Source organism: Antechinus flavipes, chromosome 2 (genome assembly GCF_016432865.1).
Source record: "Antechinus flavipes isolate AdamAnt ecotype Samford, QLD, Australia chromosome 2, AdamAnt_v2, whole genome shotgun sequence".
Classification (NCBI taxonomy): Eukaryota; Metazoa; Chordata; class Mammalia; order Dasyuromorphia; family Dasyuridae; genus Antechinus; species Antechinus flavipes.
Window position 1 is genome coordinate 387705663 of NC_067399.1, and position 20560 is coordinate 387726222.

A 20560-nucleotide genomic window follows, 5' to 3' on the forward strand; every position below is an offset into this window, starting at 1 on the left:
AATGTATATACATATATATATTGGCACATAGATTCTTAGTAGTCATTAATTTGATTTAGTTCATTTTAATAGTTATCTTGATGCTTTCTTCATTAATTTTGCATTTATGACTGATGAACAAATTTCATTGTCCAATTTATACAGCACAAGTACATTCTTTATTATAATGCTTTAATGTAGATATATTGGGGTAAACATTAAGCCCATTTTACAGAAGCAGAAATTTGGACATAAACATGATGAGTTTGGTCATAAAATAAGTATATATTAAATCAGAGCCTCCTTTGAGAGAGTAACATTTGAAAGACTCTGCACGACCCCTCTAAAGATTGTCTCCTTCATTCAAGAAACAATTAGATTCATGGGCAAAGCAGTGTAGTTACAGAGACATCTTCTGCCTTCAAAGAGTTTACAGTATTGAGGAAGGGAGCAATAGAATGCTTTGTAGAAGGCTGGTAAATTGAGAATTTAAGAAGATAAGGATCATGAGAGAATGCTTTCTCATGTGCAGTTAAAACCACTCTGTTTTCTCTCATTAAAATGTGAGTCCCTAGGGTGCAGAGGGTTTTATTTGACTCTTCAGCACTGAGCACAGCATTTTGCACATAGTAAAGTGTTCCTATGTTAAATTAATGTATAGTTTAATCTTAGAGGCAAAAAGGAGCCATTAATATTTTTAAAAAACAAAACAGTTCCATTTTCTTCCCAATGAAGATTTTGGGCAGTTATATCGGAGCATGGTTTCGGACTAAACAAAACAAATCTACTTTGTTCTTCATATGACAGTCCTTTGGTTGCTTGAAGACAACTAATATGCTCTCCCTAGATACATGTAGACACATATGCATTCAAAAACAGAAAATACATTAAACTCAAAAGGGAAATAGGGAGGAACAAGTTAGATAGTGTTATGGGAGAGAAGAGGATAAGTAAGAGAGTTTCCATAAGGAAAACAGTTTTATTTGTTGGATAAAGGAATATGAAAGGAGAATGAAAAGAAAAAAAGAAAATAAAACTTTAGAGGAGGAGCAGGTAAGGAGAAGAATTGTAACAGGAAATAAGGCTATTATTATGAAGAAATATTGTTATAAATAAATGATATAACAGGTAAGTTCCCAAGTCTGCACATTCTCTTAGAAAATAAATTAAAATATATTTACAGAATAAACAGTTGAATTCATAAAGAGTTAAAATGTGATGCTGGAGTAAAATTATTATGCTGCAACTAAACTCATCGAAAGGATATAAAGAAGTAATCGGGGGAATTACATTATACCAAAAGGCACCATAGATAATGATTCAGTATTAGTACTTATTATCATAACATCTAAACATTGAGATGAAAAGTTAGAGGGAAATAAAGATTCTAAAGATATAATAGTGGGAGAGCTTAATATACCTTTTTCAAACCTAGACAAATCTACCAAAAGATAAATAGCAAAAAACTGAGGACCCAAATAAAATTTTTGGAAGGTTAGTAATTAAAGATATCTGATAATCCATAAATAGATGACATCCCCCGCCCCCCAAAAAATCACATACTTCCCAGCTGTATGTTGTACCTTTAAAAAAAATTGGCCATGTATTGGAGCATAGATAACCCAAATGAAGAACAAACTATATTTATTGATCATAATATAATAAAAATTAGCCAATAAAATGTCCTTAAAGAAAAAATTTGAAAGCAACTACAATCTTAACATTCTAAAGAACATGCTAATGATGTGGTAATAAAACTTAGGACATTATAGATAGAACAGTTTTAAGGGGGAAATTATATCTCTAAATGATTTGAGTAAGGCACTCTGTTCTTAAAGACTTCACAATCTAATTGGGGAAGAGAGTGAAGGGGCGCGCGCGCGCGCACACACACACACACGTGTACAGGGATCCCTTCAAGCTAACAGTGTGAAGTAAGAGAGGAGAATGAACAAGGCCAGGTTCTACAAAGTGAATTTCTTTCTTTCTTTTTTTTTTTTTTAATTAAATAACTTTTTATTGACAGAACCCATGCCAGGGTAATTTTTTACAACATTATCCCTTGCACTCTCTTCTATCCCGATTTTTTCCCTTCCTTCCCTCTACCCCCTCCCCCAGATGGCAAACAGTCCTATACATGTTAAATAGCTTACAGTATATCTTAGATACAATATATGTGTGCAGAACCGAACAGTTCTCTTGTTGCACAGGGAGAATTGTATTCAGAAGGTATAAATAACCCAGGAAGAAAAACAAAAATGCAAACAGTTCACACTCATTTCCCAGTGTTCTTTCTTTGGGTGTAGCTGCTTCTGTCCATCCTTGATCAATTGAAACTGAGTTAGATCTTCTCTTTATCGAAGAGATCCGCTTCCATCAGAATACATCCTCAAACAGTATCGTTGTTGAGGTATGTAATGATCTGGTTCTGCTCATTTCACTTAGCATCAGTTCATGTAAGTCTCGCCAGGCCTCTCTGTAGTCATCCTGCTGGTCATTTCTTAACAAGCCTATGGAAAAGAAGGTATCTCTTCCAAGTGGGAACCTCCTCCTAATGGCCAAAACAGTTATAAAAGGTGACCATAATGACTCTTCGCCAGCACCCTGCTACCTTAATGTTTTGGTCAAAGAACAGCCTCTAAGTGGCTCACGCCTTCTGGAGGCCGCCTAAAGAACCAAAGCTTTTTTTTTTTTTTTTTTTTTTTTTTTTAATACCTATCACTGATATGGGAGGCTTTATACCCAGAAGCACTCCAGTAAATTTTGCTTCAGAAAGAACTCTGAGTGGAAGTCTTGACACCTATTCACCTATGCTGGTGAATGATTATGAAACAAGATTTGATTATTTAAGTCAAAAGTCTGATGAAAAGAACTTTGTTTAAAAGATGCGAACAGCTTGGTCATTATATTTGCATAATTCCAGAGTACTTGTGCCACATTAGTGCTCCATCAATAAACAATGTATTGACATGCCAATTCTTCTACAATCCCTCTAACATTGATGTCATTTTTGCCGATCTATATATTGTATAGAAGAACCTTAGGATTATTTTGTTTTGCATTTTTCTTATTATTAATGATTTGAAGCTTTTAAAAAAATGGTTGTAAATATTTTGTAGTTTTCCTATTGAAAAGTTTATTCATATTCTTTGACCAGTATCAGTTGGAGATAGGTAGGTAGATAGAGAGATGGGCCTCTTTTTCCCAGTTTTCCTCTCCTTCCCTTCTTTTCTCCCTGCCAAACATATATTATAGAAATTTGATTAAAAGATTTTTTTTCTCAAGACCTACTTCCTTTTTTATCCTAGATGCATTAATGTTATACAAGCAGAAGCTTTTGTTTCATGTAATAATCAAAGTTAATATCTTTTGTCATTGCCTCTATCTCTGGTTTATATTTATACTGATCTATAGCTGATATATGTATGTGTGTGTATATATGTATATATGTGTAGCTTAGAGAGATATAATCATTTCTTCTATTTTTTTTTAAATTGTGTGTTCTTTAGTATTAAGGTGATATCCATTTAGAATGTACTGTAAATTGTAGTATAAGGTGTTGGTCTAATTTCTGCCAGATTGCGTTTCAGCTTTCGTGATAGTTTTTTATCTAATAGGGAATGTTCCCCTAAATATTGTGGGTTTTTTGTTTGTTTTGTTTTGTTTTGTTTTTTTGGCAAGGCAATTAGAATTAAGAGACTTGTCCAGTAAGTGTTAAGCTACTAAGTTCAAATCTGTAAATTTGAACTCAGATTCTCCTGACTTAAAGGCCAATGTTCTATTTCCTGCCTAATCTAGCAGCCTCTATCTCTATTCTTTAACCAATACCAGTTGGATTTTGATGACTCCTTGTTTTATAACATAGTTTGAGATCTGAAAGTGCTTTTGTGCTTTTTCATCATTCTGTACTTTTCATTATTTCCCTTATATTCTAGATCTTCTATTTTTCTGTATGAATTTTGTTCTTTTATTACATTTTATGAACTATTTCCTTGTTCATTTTATTGATATTGCATTAAAACTGAAATTTAATTGTGGTAGTATTCTCAATTATATTACCCTGGCACCGCCTAGCCATGAACACTGAATATTCTTCTGACTAACTAGGTTTTTTCTTTATTTCTTCAGGAAACACTTTGTAATTGTATCCTTCCAAATATTCTCTGTATTTTGGGAGGTTGATCCCCAGATATTTCATGCGTTATGTACTTACTTGAAATAGAAGAACTAGCCAACATTCTGGAAGAAATGTATACTTTATACCACATAGCAAAAGAGTTAGATATAAAACTAAGGAGAAAGGATCCTTGGATCCATGGATAGGGAAAGATTTGAAAATTAAAAAACAAAATTCATATCAGCAAATTGATAGTTTTGGTTGGTTACTGCAGTCTTTCCCCAAACAAATGTAATTTAAAAATTATAAGAGAAATGAATGCTTGGGGAAAATGTTTGCCATATAGCTATCAACAGTCAGATTAAAAAAAAAAGTTACAGCAAGTCACAGGTTCTGCTTTATACCTGTCAGTTAGACTCACAAGGATGATTAAAGAACACAATGTCAGAGGAGCTGTAGGTGCTGCTTTGATGGAGGTGTGAATTACTCCAATCATTCTGGGTTACAATTTGGATATCTATACTCAATATATCTTGTATAACCTTTGATGTAGCTATATCACTACTTGGCCTTTATCCCAAAGAAATTTTAAAAAGATCTGTGTGTAAAAAATATAGTAGCTCACAATAGGTAGAAATTGGAAACTAAGGGAGTATCCCATTGAGGAATTGGTAAACAAAGCAAAGAAAAACAGGTTTGTAAGATTTTAAAGCTCTGACCTGTACAATGTCAAACGACCAGTCCAAATGAATAAAATAAAGCAATATTTACTTCATGACATAGTAGTAATGAACTTGTGTTGCAGAAAGAGATATGTGTTTTTAGACATGACTAATGTGGGTGGGTTTTTGCTGGCCATCTAGATATGTATTGCACAGTTTGCCTTTTGTTTTTTAAATATGATAAATTAGAAATCAGGTACTGGTAATAACAAGTTACTATTTAAAATATTGATTAGGTGAAATATTTTTAATTTTAAAAGATGAAATTTCTAAACTAGGAGGCAGCAGTATTTTATGGCAGTGAGTTTATTCTAATAAAATTTATTTTCTTTTATCAGCAATGATATCTAATGTATTAATTGATTTATAGCTCAATATAGTATCTTTACTAATATTAATACCTTTTGTCCCATTTCTTCCTTTTACAGTTATTTTGAAAATTCAGGTCTTTGTTCTGCTTAGACTCATACCTGGACAAAGCTCAAATCAGCTTATCCTCTGAAGAAATAATGATTTACATACCTTTTGTTTAATAGTGGATAAATGTGTTTTTGTCTCTGTAGTACAATTACATTAAGCTTAGTCTAGCATTTTTAAAAACATGATCAAATTGGTATCACCAAGCTTTTCTATTCTAGCTGCATACTATATAGTATTACTGCCTGACTGACTCATGGCACTCCTTATATTTAAATTCATTGGTTTAGTGCCAAATGCCATCTGTAATATCTTGGAAAACTTAACATCTTGAAGTTCACCAATATTAGCTCTAACCAATTTTTTATTTGTAGACCCAAGATAGTTTGTTCATTAATAATGATAGTGTGTGACTGGACCTTTTGAAGCCAAATTTTGATCAAAAACTTTTGTCTTTACATTTTGAAAAATTGCAAAATCTCCATTTATCAGCTGATGTTCTGCCTAAAGAAATTTCATATCTAGATGTTTGTTATGAACTTGTGAAGATTTTCCTAGTTTTTCCAACCTTTAAATTTAGAAAACATGTGAATCATTTCTTCAACTTTGTGTTTATATCATCATTGGCTATTTAATGTCATCATTCTGTGTAAAATGCAAAAGAGTATAATAGGATTTTTTTTTTTTAACAGGCTGGACGAAAAGAAAGAAGTGATGCCCTTAATTCTGCGATAGATAAAATGACAAAAAAGACCAGGGATTTACGAAGACAGGTATTTTAGAGAAAGATGTTAATATTTTCTTCCATTGGACTAACCTAGTGTTAAATGATTTGCCTTTTAAATGTTGATTTTTATAATTTTGTACTTGAGAAAGTATGAAAGTATGTAAAAAGTAGCTTCTATTGATATCAATCAGGGACTGGTAGGTTAATAAATTTCTCTGAATTTGGTGTAAAAAATGTTATTGCAGAGGGGCAAAATGTGCAAATGTGTTTTTACCTGCTACCCTATATTTTAGGTCATCTGCTTCTTGCATTCTGTTCTAGAAAACTGTGTTGTCTTCACCTCCACTGCCCACTCCCCACTCCCCACTCCCATTTCCTCCAGTTGAATACTTCAAAAACAAAACAAAACAAAACAAAAAGCGTAGCTCATTGTAAATACTTTGTTTAAATCTTGCTTAGATCCCAGAATCAATAGAGATTGGACCCCAGATATAATCATGATTTTCCAAGCTGTTACCATAGATATGTTACCATAGATATCTGTAGGATATCCAAGTCACTTTGATCATGGGTCAGTTCATTTCTTCTCCACTGAAAGGGAAAGAGCAGCTGGCTTTCTTGGTTAACTTATCCAATTACCTCTAGACATTGGTCTGCATAAAGAGACACACACACGATGCACATGCATATACACCCAAGGACTATTGAGTAATTTCTAGTATGCTCTAGTCCTCCACAAAACCCTTTTCTAACCATTTTTCATTAATGAGTTTCTAAATGACTAATCAAACCCCATGAGGATCCAGGCTAATTCTGTCACACGGGGACTAACAAAAAATTAGCTTCAGTGTGAAAAAGAAGCAACTTGAAATTCGGGTAACGGAATTCATTTAAAGTAGCTTAATAGCAAATGTGAGAGTATCCTGAAGAATCCTTAAATGTAAATCCATTTATGGCAGAGATTTTAGTGAGTTACTTTTCCTTTAGCATTTGACCAAAAAACTTTGCTCTTTTATGTTAAAGAAAATGAATTATTTCTGTTCTGGAATGATGAATTTTGATAAAGTTTAACTTGTTTGATTATTTTTTTGGTGGTGATTTTAGAAAATACTACCTTCTAATGACTTAAGTAGTGCAGATTGTCTTATTGTGAAACAAAAATAGTAATGACTTTAAGTGCTGGTTGAACTGCCATTCTAGAAAGCAAAATTAAAAAGACTATCACTAAATATTTTCCATTTTCACCTAATAAAGCTGTCAGAATATAATGAAAGATAGCATTTTTAGCTTAGATGTCCTATTTACATAAACTAGAAAATTGCCAATTTTCCTTTATTGTTTACTGTTGGTAGGTGTCACCAAAGTTAATTAGCAGAGTCGTAGTTATTTTCTGCCTTTCTTAAAGACAGTCAAAAAAAGTGCCTGCCCTCAACGAGCTCATAGTATAATGAACATTCATCCTTGTGAAACATTGTACTTTTACTCTTTGACATTAGCTCAGAAGTTTGACACCATCAAAGGAAAAGATAAGGCATTGGGAAGTTAGAATGGCTTGCCAAAATGTTATCATTCAAATACAGTATTTTTATTTGTTCTAACATATGTTTTTGCTGCTGTCATTGATTTATACTTGATCTTTTTGAAACTCTGCCTTAAGTAATAAGGCTTTCAACCCCCATTTAAATGACCTGCCTCATTTTTCTTTAGTACAGTCAAGACTAATGTATGTTTCCATTAGATAGAAAATAAGAAAAAGTCAATCTAGTTTCTGGCAGAAATAAAATTAAATTTCTGAAATTTAATTTTTAGCTCCGCAAAGCTGTCATGGACCATGTTTCAGATTCATTCTTGGAAACTAATGTGCCACTTTTGGTATTGATTGAGGCTGCAAAGAATGGAAATGAGAAAGAAGTTAAAGAGTATGCTCAAGTTTTCCGTGAACATGCAAATAAACTTATTGAGGTTAGTATGCCATGCTATTTTCCCCACATGCTATTTCATCAATATGCTTTTTTTTTTTCTCATTGGGTAAGGAAGGTAAACTGATGTGCTTTTAAATGGGGCTGATTATTTTGAATGTCATTTTGTATAAGACAGAAGAACATCTTTAATTGTAACTTAATATATCACATCTCTAGACAAAACCTTTTTTTCTGGTTAAGTTATGTGATGTTTTGAACTAATAAGTTTATTTTGAGTAAAATACTATTGGCCTACTAGTCTGCCTGTGTCTACACTAATCTTTTTGTCAACTTACTTTTTCTTGTTAGTGTTATATTTCTTAGAGCACATTTCCATTTGAGAGCCCTCAATTACAATCTAGATTTCAAAGAAATAATTCACAATTCTCTACATGCCTTGCAAAATTCAAGATGATAACTTTGAATTAAGGCAGTAGCTCATATTTTGTCTAAGGATTTCCTAGTAATGTAAACCTGATTGAATGTAAAATCACAAAGATAGACAGCATATATCACCATCCTTCTAATTGCTTAGGTGCACCAATTTGACTTCTCCTCATTGCCCTGTTTTGCCTTTTATGCAGCTGTAGTTGTCTGTCTGTTACTACATCTTGTGTAGTCTGTTAGTTCCCCCCTTTTTTATTATGATAGCCATATACCCATTTAAGTCCTCATCAACTCTTATCTGTACTACATAGCGATATCATGTTTGGACTCCTTATGTCTAGTTTTTTCCTTTTCTGATACATTTTTCACAGATGTAGCAAATTGGGATTTTTAAACCATGACCTGAATTTTATAATGTCTTGCTGAGGAGTCTCTAGTGGCTCTCTCTGGCCTCTAGGATAAAATAAAAAGTCTTAGCTTGGTATTTAAAACTTTTCACATCTTATTCTCTTTCATGAACTCTCTACTCTAGCCAAACTGGCCTGTATAATATTTTCTTCATGACATTGTCATCTACTTTCATCTTCAAAAATCATCAGTGAGTCTCTCATTGTTTGTATAATAAAATAGAAATTTTTTGGCTTGGAACCAAAAGCATCCAACTCCTACATAGACTGCACCAGATTTAATTTGTAGTTCCTTTCACATATTCTTGGTTCAAATTTCCTCATTCTTCACTCAAACTCAGTGTTCCATCTCTTCTCCATGCTTTCCAGATAGGTTCCAGATAGGTTAAATTATTTCTTTCTTTACAGAAACCTTTTAGAAATCCTTTGCTTCATTCAAGTCTTAGCTGCTATCTTCTACCAGAAGTCTTCAATACTGATTTCCTTAGTTTTCTATATCTGAAGATTAGCTTGTATACTTGTATTTTATTGTATATGTGAATCCATCCAATAGAATGTTAGCTTCTAGAGAAAAGCAACAGTTTTTGTTTTTTCTTTGTATTGGCAACCACTTATACTTGTAGGTTTTTAATAAATGAATATGGAATTCAGTTGAAATGAAAGAAAAAGTAGTAAAATAGGATCATTTTTCAGTAATGTGCTTGGCTTTCATCCTTTCCAGAAGTTATAAAATTTAAATAACTGAGGGGAAACCCCATAATCACTATTTTGAAAATCAGTAACAAATTCACAGCACCCATAAAGAATTTTTATTTAATAAAATGACCTTTTGGTTCTTATACCAATTTTGGACATGTTTTCTTTTGAAGTAGATATGTAGGTGTTGCTAATATAATTTTAGAAACCCAACATTTTTGCCTTACTTTGTGTTTGCTCTTTGAGAAGAATTTCCCTTACCTTCAAGTTTTCATTAAGTAAGATTGTTATAATCAGAGCAGTCCTTAAAATGTTTTATTCTTATGTGCAATTGCATAATTTGTTGGCTGTTAGAAAAATGTAGTTTTGAGAACAAAAATGAAACTAAACACTCAGGTCCTCTGATGCCAATTTCTTCAGAGTTTCTATTGTACCATGCTGCTGAAGAATTCAAAATCTGTGTCCAGCGTGAAAAAAGATTTCAGAGCCATAGAGCTGTGTAATTGTTATCCCTGCCACCAACTTTTTGGAAATGGGAGTTGAGCAAAAAGCTATTCTTTCACAAACATTTTCATACATTACCAAAATAAAATCTGAGCAGATGTATTGGCTTTTACCAACTTCGTTTTTGGAAGTCTTATGTATACCTTTAATTGAAAAAGAAAAACTACCTTTTTTCATAGACTAAATGAAATAAGGGGAATTGTCTGTTCTTTTATGATAAATTTATTTACATACTTTAAAAATATTTAGATTTAAATTTAAATAATTTTATAATAATCACTTTTTAATTCTGCCCTTATTGTGCCTTTCATTTTGTGTATTTTGTGTGTGTTTATACATGTGTATGTATATATTTAAACACCAAAAGTTAAGTAAAGCTATCCAATGACAGTTACTTGACACAGGATAATAACATCTACCATCTGTAGTCCCATCATCTCAGTTGAGAGAAAGAAAGTAGCTTCCAATATTCTAACCATCTTGAAATCAATATCGGTCATTTTATTTTAACTGAATCCTGTTAACTTTTATTGTTGCATTTATTTGCATTGTCATAGTTGTGAATCATGTAACTCTTTTCTTAGTTCTGCACTCTACAGTCAGCACTCAATATCATTTCACACAAATCTTGGACAAAATTTTCTGAATTTCTTTACATATCACAGCTTTCCAACTATTTCCTCAGATGAAGGTACCTACCTTGTTTCAATAGTTTTTCGCTAGAAAATATGTTTTTTCCCAATACCACATAAAGTTGCTTTGGGCAGATAGAGTAGCAGGATCTGTAGTGAAGAAGATTTTATCTTCCCTGAATTCAAACCTTATCTCAGAACCTTACTAGTTCTGTGACTATGGACAAGTCACTTCATCATGTTTGTTTGCCTTGATTTTCCTCCTTTGTCAAATGAGGTAGAAGAGAAAATAGCAGACCATTCCAATTTCTTTGTCAAGAAAACCGCAAATAGGGTCATGAAATCTCAGATACAACTGAACTATAACAAAAGTTGCTTTAACTATATATTGGTATGAGAAGATTAGATTTTAGAAACTGATCCAGTTGTTATGAAAATTACTTCTAAGCTCTGGAATTAGGATCCTAGGATCCTTGTATTAGAAATTACTTCCTCAGTCTTCTTGTCCTCTTTGGTAAAACTTCGCTATATGATCTACCTGAACTACTGTTAATATGTATTTTTTTTTAATTCATATAAAAAAATTATTTATAGTGAGGTCTCTTTTTCAGCTGTATTGTTTGTTTAGTCAATATTTAATATTTACCCAAGGATTTAGAATTTCGACTATTCCATACAAGCAAAATGAGCCAAGTTCTTATTTGACAAAATGTACTGATCCAAAAATTTTGGAACTCTTTTTGCCAATTTCATCTTTAAGGTAGTATTTAAACTACCTTAAATTAGGAACCTGTTGAAAACTCCTTTTCAATAACAATTCTCCAGACTTCAAATACTTCTGGGCCTTTTGCTTAATCGGTTTTTATGAAAATTTCTAATTGTATGGATTGTCTTCATTATAACAATAACATTTTTTGCATTTTTCTATTTTCTTCATATCAAATTAGTTTTTTCAAGCTGAGTTTCAACTTAGGAATAGAGTAAAATGGTATTTTTTCCATCAATACTAATATCTTCATTAATAACCCAACAAATCCAGTTTGACATCAATTTTCTTCAGGTTACATTAGGTGGCTGCAAGCCACGTGTTCTTTTCAGTCTATTCATTTTCTTTGGCCACTTGCTATCTCTAATTTTGCCCTTTGCAAAATCCTTTTAAAATGAGAAAACAAAATAGGGGAAGTGATGTTTATATAAGAACAGACTATTATTTAGTTTTAGAAAATTGTCTAATAAAACACCTTATTCTAAAATTAAGAGACATTTTGTCTTTTGTGAATTAAAGACAGAGAATCTCTCATTAAATTATCTTAGCTCTCATTTAGACTAGCCTCCTGTTATACAGTTTTAAGCTATAAAACTGCCCTAAGATTTTTGGAATATCATATGAGAAATTAGATCCCACAGAGTAGTAAGCAACAGAGATGAACTTCAAACCTAGGCCCTTATATTTCTTTTTTTTTTTTTTTTAATTTTTATTTAATAATTACTTTATATTGACAGAATCCATGCCAGGGTAATTTTTTTACAACATTATCCCTTGCACTCATTTCTGTTCTGATTTTTCCCCTCCCTCCCTCCACCCCCTTCCCTAGTTGGCAAGCAGTCCTGTATATGTTGGATATGTTGCAGTATATCCTAGATACAATATATGTTTGCAGAACCGAACAGTTCTCTTGTTGCATAGGGAGAATTGGATTCAGAAGGTATAAATAACCCGGGAAGAAAAACTAAAATGCAGATAGTTCACATTCGTTTCCCAGTGTTCTTTCTTTGGTTGTAGCTGCTTCTGTCCGTCATTTATCAATTGAAACTCAGGTCTCTTTGTCAAAGAAATCCACTTCCATCAAAATATGTCCTCATACAATATCGTTGTTGAAGTGTATAATGATCTCCTAGTTCTGCTCATTTCACTTAGCATCAGTTCATGTAAGTCTCGTCAGTCCTCTCTGTATTCATCCTGCTGGTCATTTCTTACAGAACAATAATATTTCAAATTAAATGTTCCTTTAACTAAATATTGACATAATATTTATTATTTAATATTTAATAACCATGACTATTGGTTTGAAATGTGGATGCATTTATAATTTTTAATTATAAATTATAACACATTAATAAACATAACATGTATATACATACATGAATATGAATTATAATTAAAAAGTTCTCCAAACTACAACCATAATTTTTAAAAGTTATTCTTTAAGTTTATCCACATGACCCTTTAGGCAGGAAGCTTTGCAATTAGCAAGTTTGAATCTCTATCTTCCTGAGCTGCAGGATAAAGAATTTCTATTCTTTGTCAAGTAAATCAGGTGTTCTTGGGAAAAGTTGAAACCTTGCATTACAGTGCTTTTTTCTACAAAACACTTGGTTCTCTTGCATTTTCAAGTATCAGATATATTGGTTCATGTAGAACAAAAGTGTTATTTATACCTTTTTCCTTCACAAAATTTGCTGATACCAATACAAAATCTGTTTAGATTATAGGAAGATTTTAATTAATAATTGTTTTTACTTTCTATGGGCTATTAAAATCTCATATTTCTAAACAAGAAAAGAATCATAAGCATAATCACTGCTCAAGACAGATAAATGTTGCCAAGCTCTTTTGACAATTGTCAAGGATAGCTGTTGAGCCCAAGGTCCAAAGGCAAGAGGCATTGATGGTGTGTTAGTGGCTGGTGGTGTTTATTGTATCAAGCTTGGGAACATTATAGTATTTTCTATGTATGATATATGATCATAAAAAAAATATGGCCAATCCATGCAGAAAACCTTAAGTGGATTAAGAATACTTGTCAGCCTAAGAATACTTGTGATGGGCAGTTGAATGGACAATCCATAGACTTGGCTTGTTGAGTCTATGTATTTTGAATAGGCATTGCAAAGAAATGGGTTGGGTCTAGAATTGAAGAGTAAGAAGAATGCAGGATAAATGGCAAACTGCATAATCCTGTCTTGAGTTTTCTTGATAAACTAAAACCCAGTCTATTGGATATCAGTTTTCTTCAGGTCATGTTAGATGGCTACAAGTCATGAGATGTCACAGCTTCTGAAGAATCAGAATGATGAGTTCAGTTCTAAACATGTTGAGTTTGGAATGATGATGGAGCCACCCCAGGGGGTGGTCAGTTGTAAAGGCAGTTGGTACAGGTCTGGAATTTAGAAGAGAATTATAGACTAGAAATAAAATTTTTAGTTAAATGCCTCCTTTGTGTAAAAGCACTGTGCCAGGGCATACAAAGAAATAATAAAACTTTTCCTTCCTCAAGGAGTTTGTCTGTAAATAGATGATAATTGGAAATAAATGATGTTGCTGACATGATAAGAGATTAAAGGTCCAATTCTGAGGAATACTCAGACTTGTTTGATTTGTGCTTTGGTATGCCTTTTGTAGATCCTAAGTAGTGTGACTATAGATATAAACTTTAAGAAATCCTTATTTCAACTTCAAGCATCGTTTAAATCTTAGTTAACGAGGAATTCTGAGACCTAATCTTGAAATGTAAGGCTGATCTGCTGAGAGAGATTACATGGAGAACATCTCTGCTTCTCAATGCTTGGAATCCTTTTTCTGTAAAAAATGAGAATAAAACTCAAATATGTTCAAAGGATTGAAAGAATAATGAAAATAAATTAAAGATCTGGTATTTGGTAAATGTTTAAAAATAAGAATAAGGAGATCAGAAAAACAACAACAACAACAAATAAAGCATTATCAATAATATCAAGAATTCGAAGCAATCGTTGATATTTTGAAAATAGAGAAATGAAGATTCAAAGGGATCAGACTGTCAGTCAATCATGGGACAAATATTAAATTCTAGACTTCTAATTTCCAATCACAAGTGATTTACCATAATCCACAGAGCTATCAGGCAAAGAAAGATATATGAACCTAACACTCTTTATCAACTGTGCCAATGGTATAAAATTCAAACAAAAGTGAATCCTGCCACAAGTTGATTTAGAAATTAACAAGTTAGTACTATCTATGTTATGCTGTATTTTTATTTATATTTTGTTAAACATTTCCCCCACGGTAGTTCGGTTTAGTTCAGCCTCACTGATTGAACAAGACACCTGATTTCTCTGAACCTTAATTTCCTCATTTGGAAAATGATAAGGGAAGCTAGATCATATCTAACATTCCTTCCAGGTCTAATCCTTAAAGGATTTTCAGTTAAATATATTAGGGAATGTTAGATTGGGTTCCTCAACTATATAAGATCATCTAACAGTGCTTACCCTGAGAGTATTCAAGGGGGAAAAGAAAAAAGGGGAATTTAAGTAGAATATCTTTCAAGTTAAATTTCACACATTGTATTTTTTCTTATAATTGTGTAAGGCAAACTGGGCAAAGTTTTATTTTCTCCTATTATAACATGCTCTCAAGATTGTGTTAAGTAATAAATTCACATAAAAAGAGATCAGATAATAGCTAACTGCCTTTGAATGTAGCTGCCAGTTAACTATCAGTGGTTTTAAACATTTTAATAAGTTGAACATTAAAACCTCAAGGAACCACGTTGTGAAATAACTACCACACTCTATAGACATCCCATCTTAGGGAGGAAAGAGATGGGTTTATTTTTATTTAGCTCCCCAGTTACCTAGAAGAACAGCAAAATTATTAAAATTTCTTTGGGGGAAAAAATTGTCCAAAGTTAAATGACATTGAGTTATGCTTTTAAGCTCTAAATCATTTTCACTTAGTCTTCAAATAGTTAGGAAAAACTGTATGTAGGAATATCGCTTAATAATTTGCATTAAATATAATTTCTTTGCACTAGGCAAAAAGAAAAACATAACTGCTGTTATGTTAGAAGCTAAATCATGTTGGTGGACTATTTCCTGAGATCTAGAGTATTCAGATTTTCTTGTCGGACAGTAATGTGAGCTGGGAAAAAATTGGATTTTTTTCCTCCAGAGTAATAAAAGAAGTATTTCATTTTTTTCCTTTCTTACTTAGGTGGCTAACTTAGCCTGTTCTATTTCAAACAATGAAGAAGGTGTTAAGCTGGTTCGAATGTCTGCAAGCCAACTGGAAGCCCTCTGTCCTCAGGTAAAGTACCTATTGAAATAATTTAGGTATATTATTTAAGAAATTATTTCCTAGTCCTAGTATAAGTAGAGTTGATTGATTTTATGTTTTTGTGGGGGGAAAAAATTGTAATAGAGGAGTGGTTACTGAAGCTTTGATGGATTTTTCAATTTGAGTGAACTAGCATGATTCACATTTGGTTTAGCTCAGTTTTGTTTTTTTTGTTTTTTTATCTTTTTTGAACATAAAGCATTCTGTCATTATAACATGTTGAAGTTGTACTTTATGTCCCATTTGCTGGAAAATTATATGAATGTGAATAATATTACCACATTTACAACCCTCAGTGAATGGCAGGACTTTAAAGGAGTACCATCAGTTAAATATCATTGAAAACTATGAAAGCTTTGAATATTTGAAGCCACGAGGGAAAATGAAACTGCAAGTTCAGAAAGAATTATTTCTGATATCTTATAGTCTGTACAGCATAAGAGTCAGTAAGAGTAACTTTTTTCTGGGTCATTAAGAAAGAGGCCAAATTTGAAAGCTTGTATATGGCTTCTTTCAGGTAATAACTTGGCTTCATTTGCTTTTTTAAAATTTTATATTATTAATATTATTATTAGACTAGAACTAGTGAATTAAAGGTAATGTCAGCCTCTAGTTGTGGTAACTTCTGAGAAAATTAATTAGATTGATTAATGTAGATTCAGAAGTTAGGCTCCCAGATAAAATAGTGCAGAGATTTTGTGTTCCATTCTCTTAATAGTCATCTATAGCAAAATTTAGCATATCTTTGTTTCTCTTTTTCTACTCCACAGTTGACTGTTGTATATATCTTGGAAAGAAAGCAGCATTTTTAGTTCACCAGGGAGAAAGGGGAAATCATGAGCAAAAATCTTATGGTTCAGAACTCAGTTTAATTTGGACTGCATATTCTTCCAATGCTTTAGTCTGTCATCCAGTACTATTGCTCCCTCATTTTCACAGGCTTGGTGAATTAATTTAATATTGATAGAAAATGATAAAACCTACAAATATTAGGATACTTCCAAGGAATCATAACTTATAGAAAGTTTATATGAAATTCCCGCATTGAAATTGAACTTGGCCTTAAAATTATAAAATGCATACCTTTTTTTAACCTGCTATCTGAAAAGAAACAGTAGAAGGGAGTTTTCATGCCCTTCTACTGTGACATGAGATCACAGTCACTGAAAGAAGGAAGTATTTATTAACTGTCTTTCTGAATCTCTTTAGCTAATTTACATGTCATATTGTACATGGCTTTAGATAATTTAAATAATTAAAATAAGGAATTAAAATTAGATAAGAACCATCTTTTTTTTTTTTTTCCCCTGAGGCAATTGGGGTTAAGTGACTTGCCCAGGGTCACACAGCTAGACAGTGTTTGAGACCAGATTTGAACTCGGGTCCTCCTGAATTCAGGGCTGGTACTCTATCCACTGCGCCACCTAGCTGCCCCAAGAACCATCTTAAGTGTTAATCACTTATCTTAACTAAAATGAAAAGGCATTTTATTCAATAGCCTATTGTATACAGAATCTTTTGTCTGTAGTACTTCTAGAAATCCATAGTTTGAAGGAGGAATAGTCCCTTGTCCTACTTGGAGTTTTCACTCTCATACAAAAGAGATAACATTTCAGCCAGACGTGGCATAGCAGAACAGTGGCTGTGGGTGGGAGAAGCATTCTAGAAAGAAGGAGTGAGATGAGAAAAGGCAAGATAAGTCAAAATGCATACAGTTGTCTAGAGTAAGGAAAGGATGAAATGAGAGCTCCAAGCTGGGCTGACATTCTAGGTCAGGCTAAAACACTTAGAAGATTCAAAAATAGCAGGGACAGTCTTCATAAGAAAAATTCATCATTATGTGAAATGTCTTGGCTTCTTTTGGAGCTCCAAGCCCCAAGGAGATGCATCAGATTTCATCCTCCTCGAGAAGAACCTCAGGCCCCACTGTTGCCACTCTCACAGAACAATAAAATTGGCTTTTGCCAAGGGATACTGAAATTTGCTTCCAGATTAGACCTCCTTTGGCAATTTAGCATTGTGGGAGATCGGTGATTAATGACCACAGAGGAGGTGGAAGTATAAGAAATCAGAACTTTGGTCAGCCTGGGACACCTCAGTCATTGAATTAAAAAAGAGAGAATACCGGAGCAGAATGACAGTGTGTAGAGCCCAGAAGGAAAGGAAACTAGAACCTAGCTGAAAAAAGTTAAATATTCACTGAAGTAATTTGGTGTAGATACTGAAGCTTTCCAATGTGGTATGAGAAGAGGCAAAGATACTTTTGAGATGCAACCCTCAGGGAATCTGCCATCAAAAGAAAAAGAATCAGAAACTGAATGATAGAGAAATAAAAGAAAAAAGACTGAAGTTAACCAAAAATTCCAGGAAAAAATATTTTTAAAAAGTTGAGTGCAAGCAGATAAATCAACAGCTTAGCTGTTAATAACAGGGAGAAAGATGGTATCTAAACAAATCCAGAAATCTCTTGATTAAATCTAACAAGATAAAGAAAAATGAAGCAACACATGATGAGATTGCAAAAACTTTGGATTCCCCAGAGAATATGGAATCCTAGCAGGATCTTCCTGAGTGGTACAAGAGAGAAATAAGAATCTTTAGAGCAGAATGTATGACCTATACAAGAGAAATAATTGACAGAATTGAAAAACTTGAATCTGCCTTAGAAAAATCTCTTCAAAGAATCAAAAGAGAAAATGTCTTAATTTTGAGGAACACATACTAAAGAAAAAATAAAGATTATAAAGACTATGAATGAAAGAATAAAAGTTTAGAATAGATAGAAAAGAAAATTAATGAAGATGGTAAAGTAATCCTTTTTAGAAAAAGACTTTAAAAATTAATAAGATAAAGAAGAGAAGAGAAAGGATTTTAATCAACAATTGAAGAAAGATAAAAGAGATAATTAAATTATGTAAAATAAAGAATGAAAAAGGAATTTATAATTTTACTCCAAAAACCAAAGGAAAGGATTGCAAACAGGAGTTAGGAAACATGAAGGAATGTTTATTTTGAGTTTCAGATTTTCTCCATTTCCCATCCATTCAGTGGGCAGGCAATATAATATCTATTACATCTGTGAAGTCGCTCAAAACATTTCTGTATTAACCATGCTGAGGGAAAGGTGAGGGGAACACAAAAAATAATGATAATGAAAAAACAGTATTCTTCCTTCTGCACACATCTCATCAGTTCTATCTCCAGAGTTGAATAGTATTTTTCATCATAAGTCCTTTGGAATTTGTAATTCAAGTCCTTGAATCATTATATTGATCAAAGTAGTTAAGTTTTTCATAGTTTACCATCATTAATAGTTATGTTGTTTCTGTATGCGTTGTTTTCCTAGTCTTGCTCCATTCACTTTGCATCAGTTTGCATATTTTCCCATGGTTTTCTAAGGCCATTTTGTTCATCTTTCTTGTAGCACAATAGTATTTTACCAAAGTCATATGCCACAATTTGATCAGCATTCCCCTAGATTTCTGGTTCGTGGCCACCACATAAAGAGCTGCTGTAGGTCTTTTTCCTTTTTCTTTGATGTCTTAGACCATCACAGACTTAGTATTGGTATAGCTGGGTCAGAGAATATGTACAAAGAATATGCTTTTAGGCATGATCTTAGGTTATTCTCCAGAATGGCAAAACCACTTTGGGACTCCGCTAGTATTTCCCTGATATAATTTCTTTTCTCCCATACAAAATATTGGAAAGCTTTATTTAAATGAAAACAAAGCTAATCCTGTAATTTGTAATGTAATTTGCTTCAGCTTCAGTGCTGCATCATTTTACTATGCCTATATGTGTTCTCTTCTACAATCTATTCATCTTAGACAAGAATAAGGTTCATGGGATACACTGCTTTCTATTCCTTCAAGCATAATGCATAGTCAGATTTTTTTTCTTTATTTTGGGAATGTATTTCTTTTGCCTTGCCTCTTTCAATCCTCAAAACAGAGGTAATATACCCCTGGATCCTTTTTAATTTTTTAAACTTCCTTGATACTCTTTGATAACATTAGTTCTGAAGGAATACCTGTTTCTTCTCTCCCATTGATATGTGTTAACATTACATCAATTTGTTCAATTAAATTTACCTTTCTGGGTTTCTTATTCTTGTTTGAACATTTCAAATTCCTTTTCGCCTCTGATCTCTTCCTCAGAAATATTTCGTAGACGTCTGTTAGATTATACTTACCTTTGGTACTGTAAATTATTCTTGGGTTGTAAGCTTCTATCTTAAGCTTATGGAATAATATTACATTCAAAGATAAACCATTACCTTTTTTGTAGCATCAACAAGGTCTTGTGTGATAAACTAACTTTAGTTCCTTTGTACTGGAATCATTTCTTTCTAGATGCTTGCATCATTTTTTCATTGATGTAAAAACACTGAATTTTGGCTGAGACATTTCTGGGACAGGTGATGATCAATGGATAATATCTATCTTTACTTTTGTCCTCAATAGATCTGGGAAATCTTTATTTATGATGTATTGTGTGCAAACTTTTTTCATTTCATTGTTTTCAGGGAGTCTATTGATTCTTAAATTATCTCTCCATGACCAATTTTTAAGGTCAGGATTTTTAAAAATATATATCAATTTACGTTTTCCTTTAAGTTTTTCAATATCTTCTTTTAATATTTTATGTCATCTCAGAATCATTGTTCCATCTATTCCAGTTTTGAATGGATATATTAACTTTGGTCAGGTTTTACACTTTCTTGTAAAAATTATCCTCATTCCAGTTCATTTCTATAGAGCTTTTATTGCAGTTTTTATGTTTTGCCTCATTCCTTCTAGGTATTCATGTAATCCTCATAAAATCCAATTTTTTTTTTCCAATTGAGCCTCTAGAAACTTTGGTATAGTTGCTCTGGAGGCACTCTTCCTTTCAATGATATGTTTTCA

At 32.6% G+C, this 20560-nt stretch overlaps 1 protein-coding gene across 1 annotated transcript in view; it reads left to right on the top strand.

Annotated features, from left to right (window-relative positions):
* Positions 1-20560, top strand: part of CTNNA1 (catenin alpha 1) — a 154812-nt gene that overhangs the window by 107557 nt on the left and 26695 nt on the right. The window contains exons 8-10 of the mRNA XM_051978486.1: positions 5928-6008; positions 7772-7924; positions 15528-15620. Coding sequence (XP_051834446.1) covers positions 5928-6008; positions 7772-7924; positions 15528-15620 — 327 coding nt within the window. The remainder of the gene's footprint in view (positions 1-5927; positions 6009-7771; positions 7925-15527; positions 15621-20560) is intronic.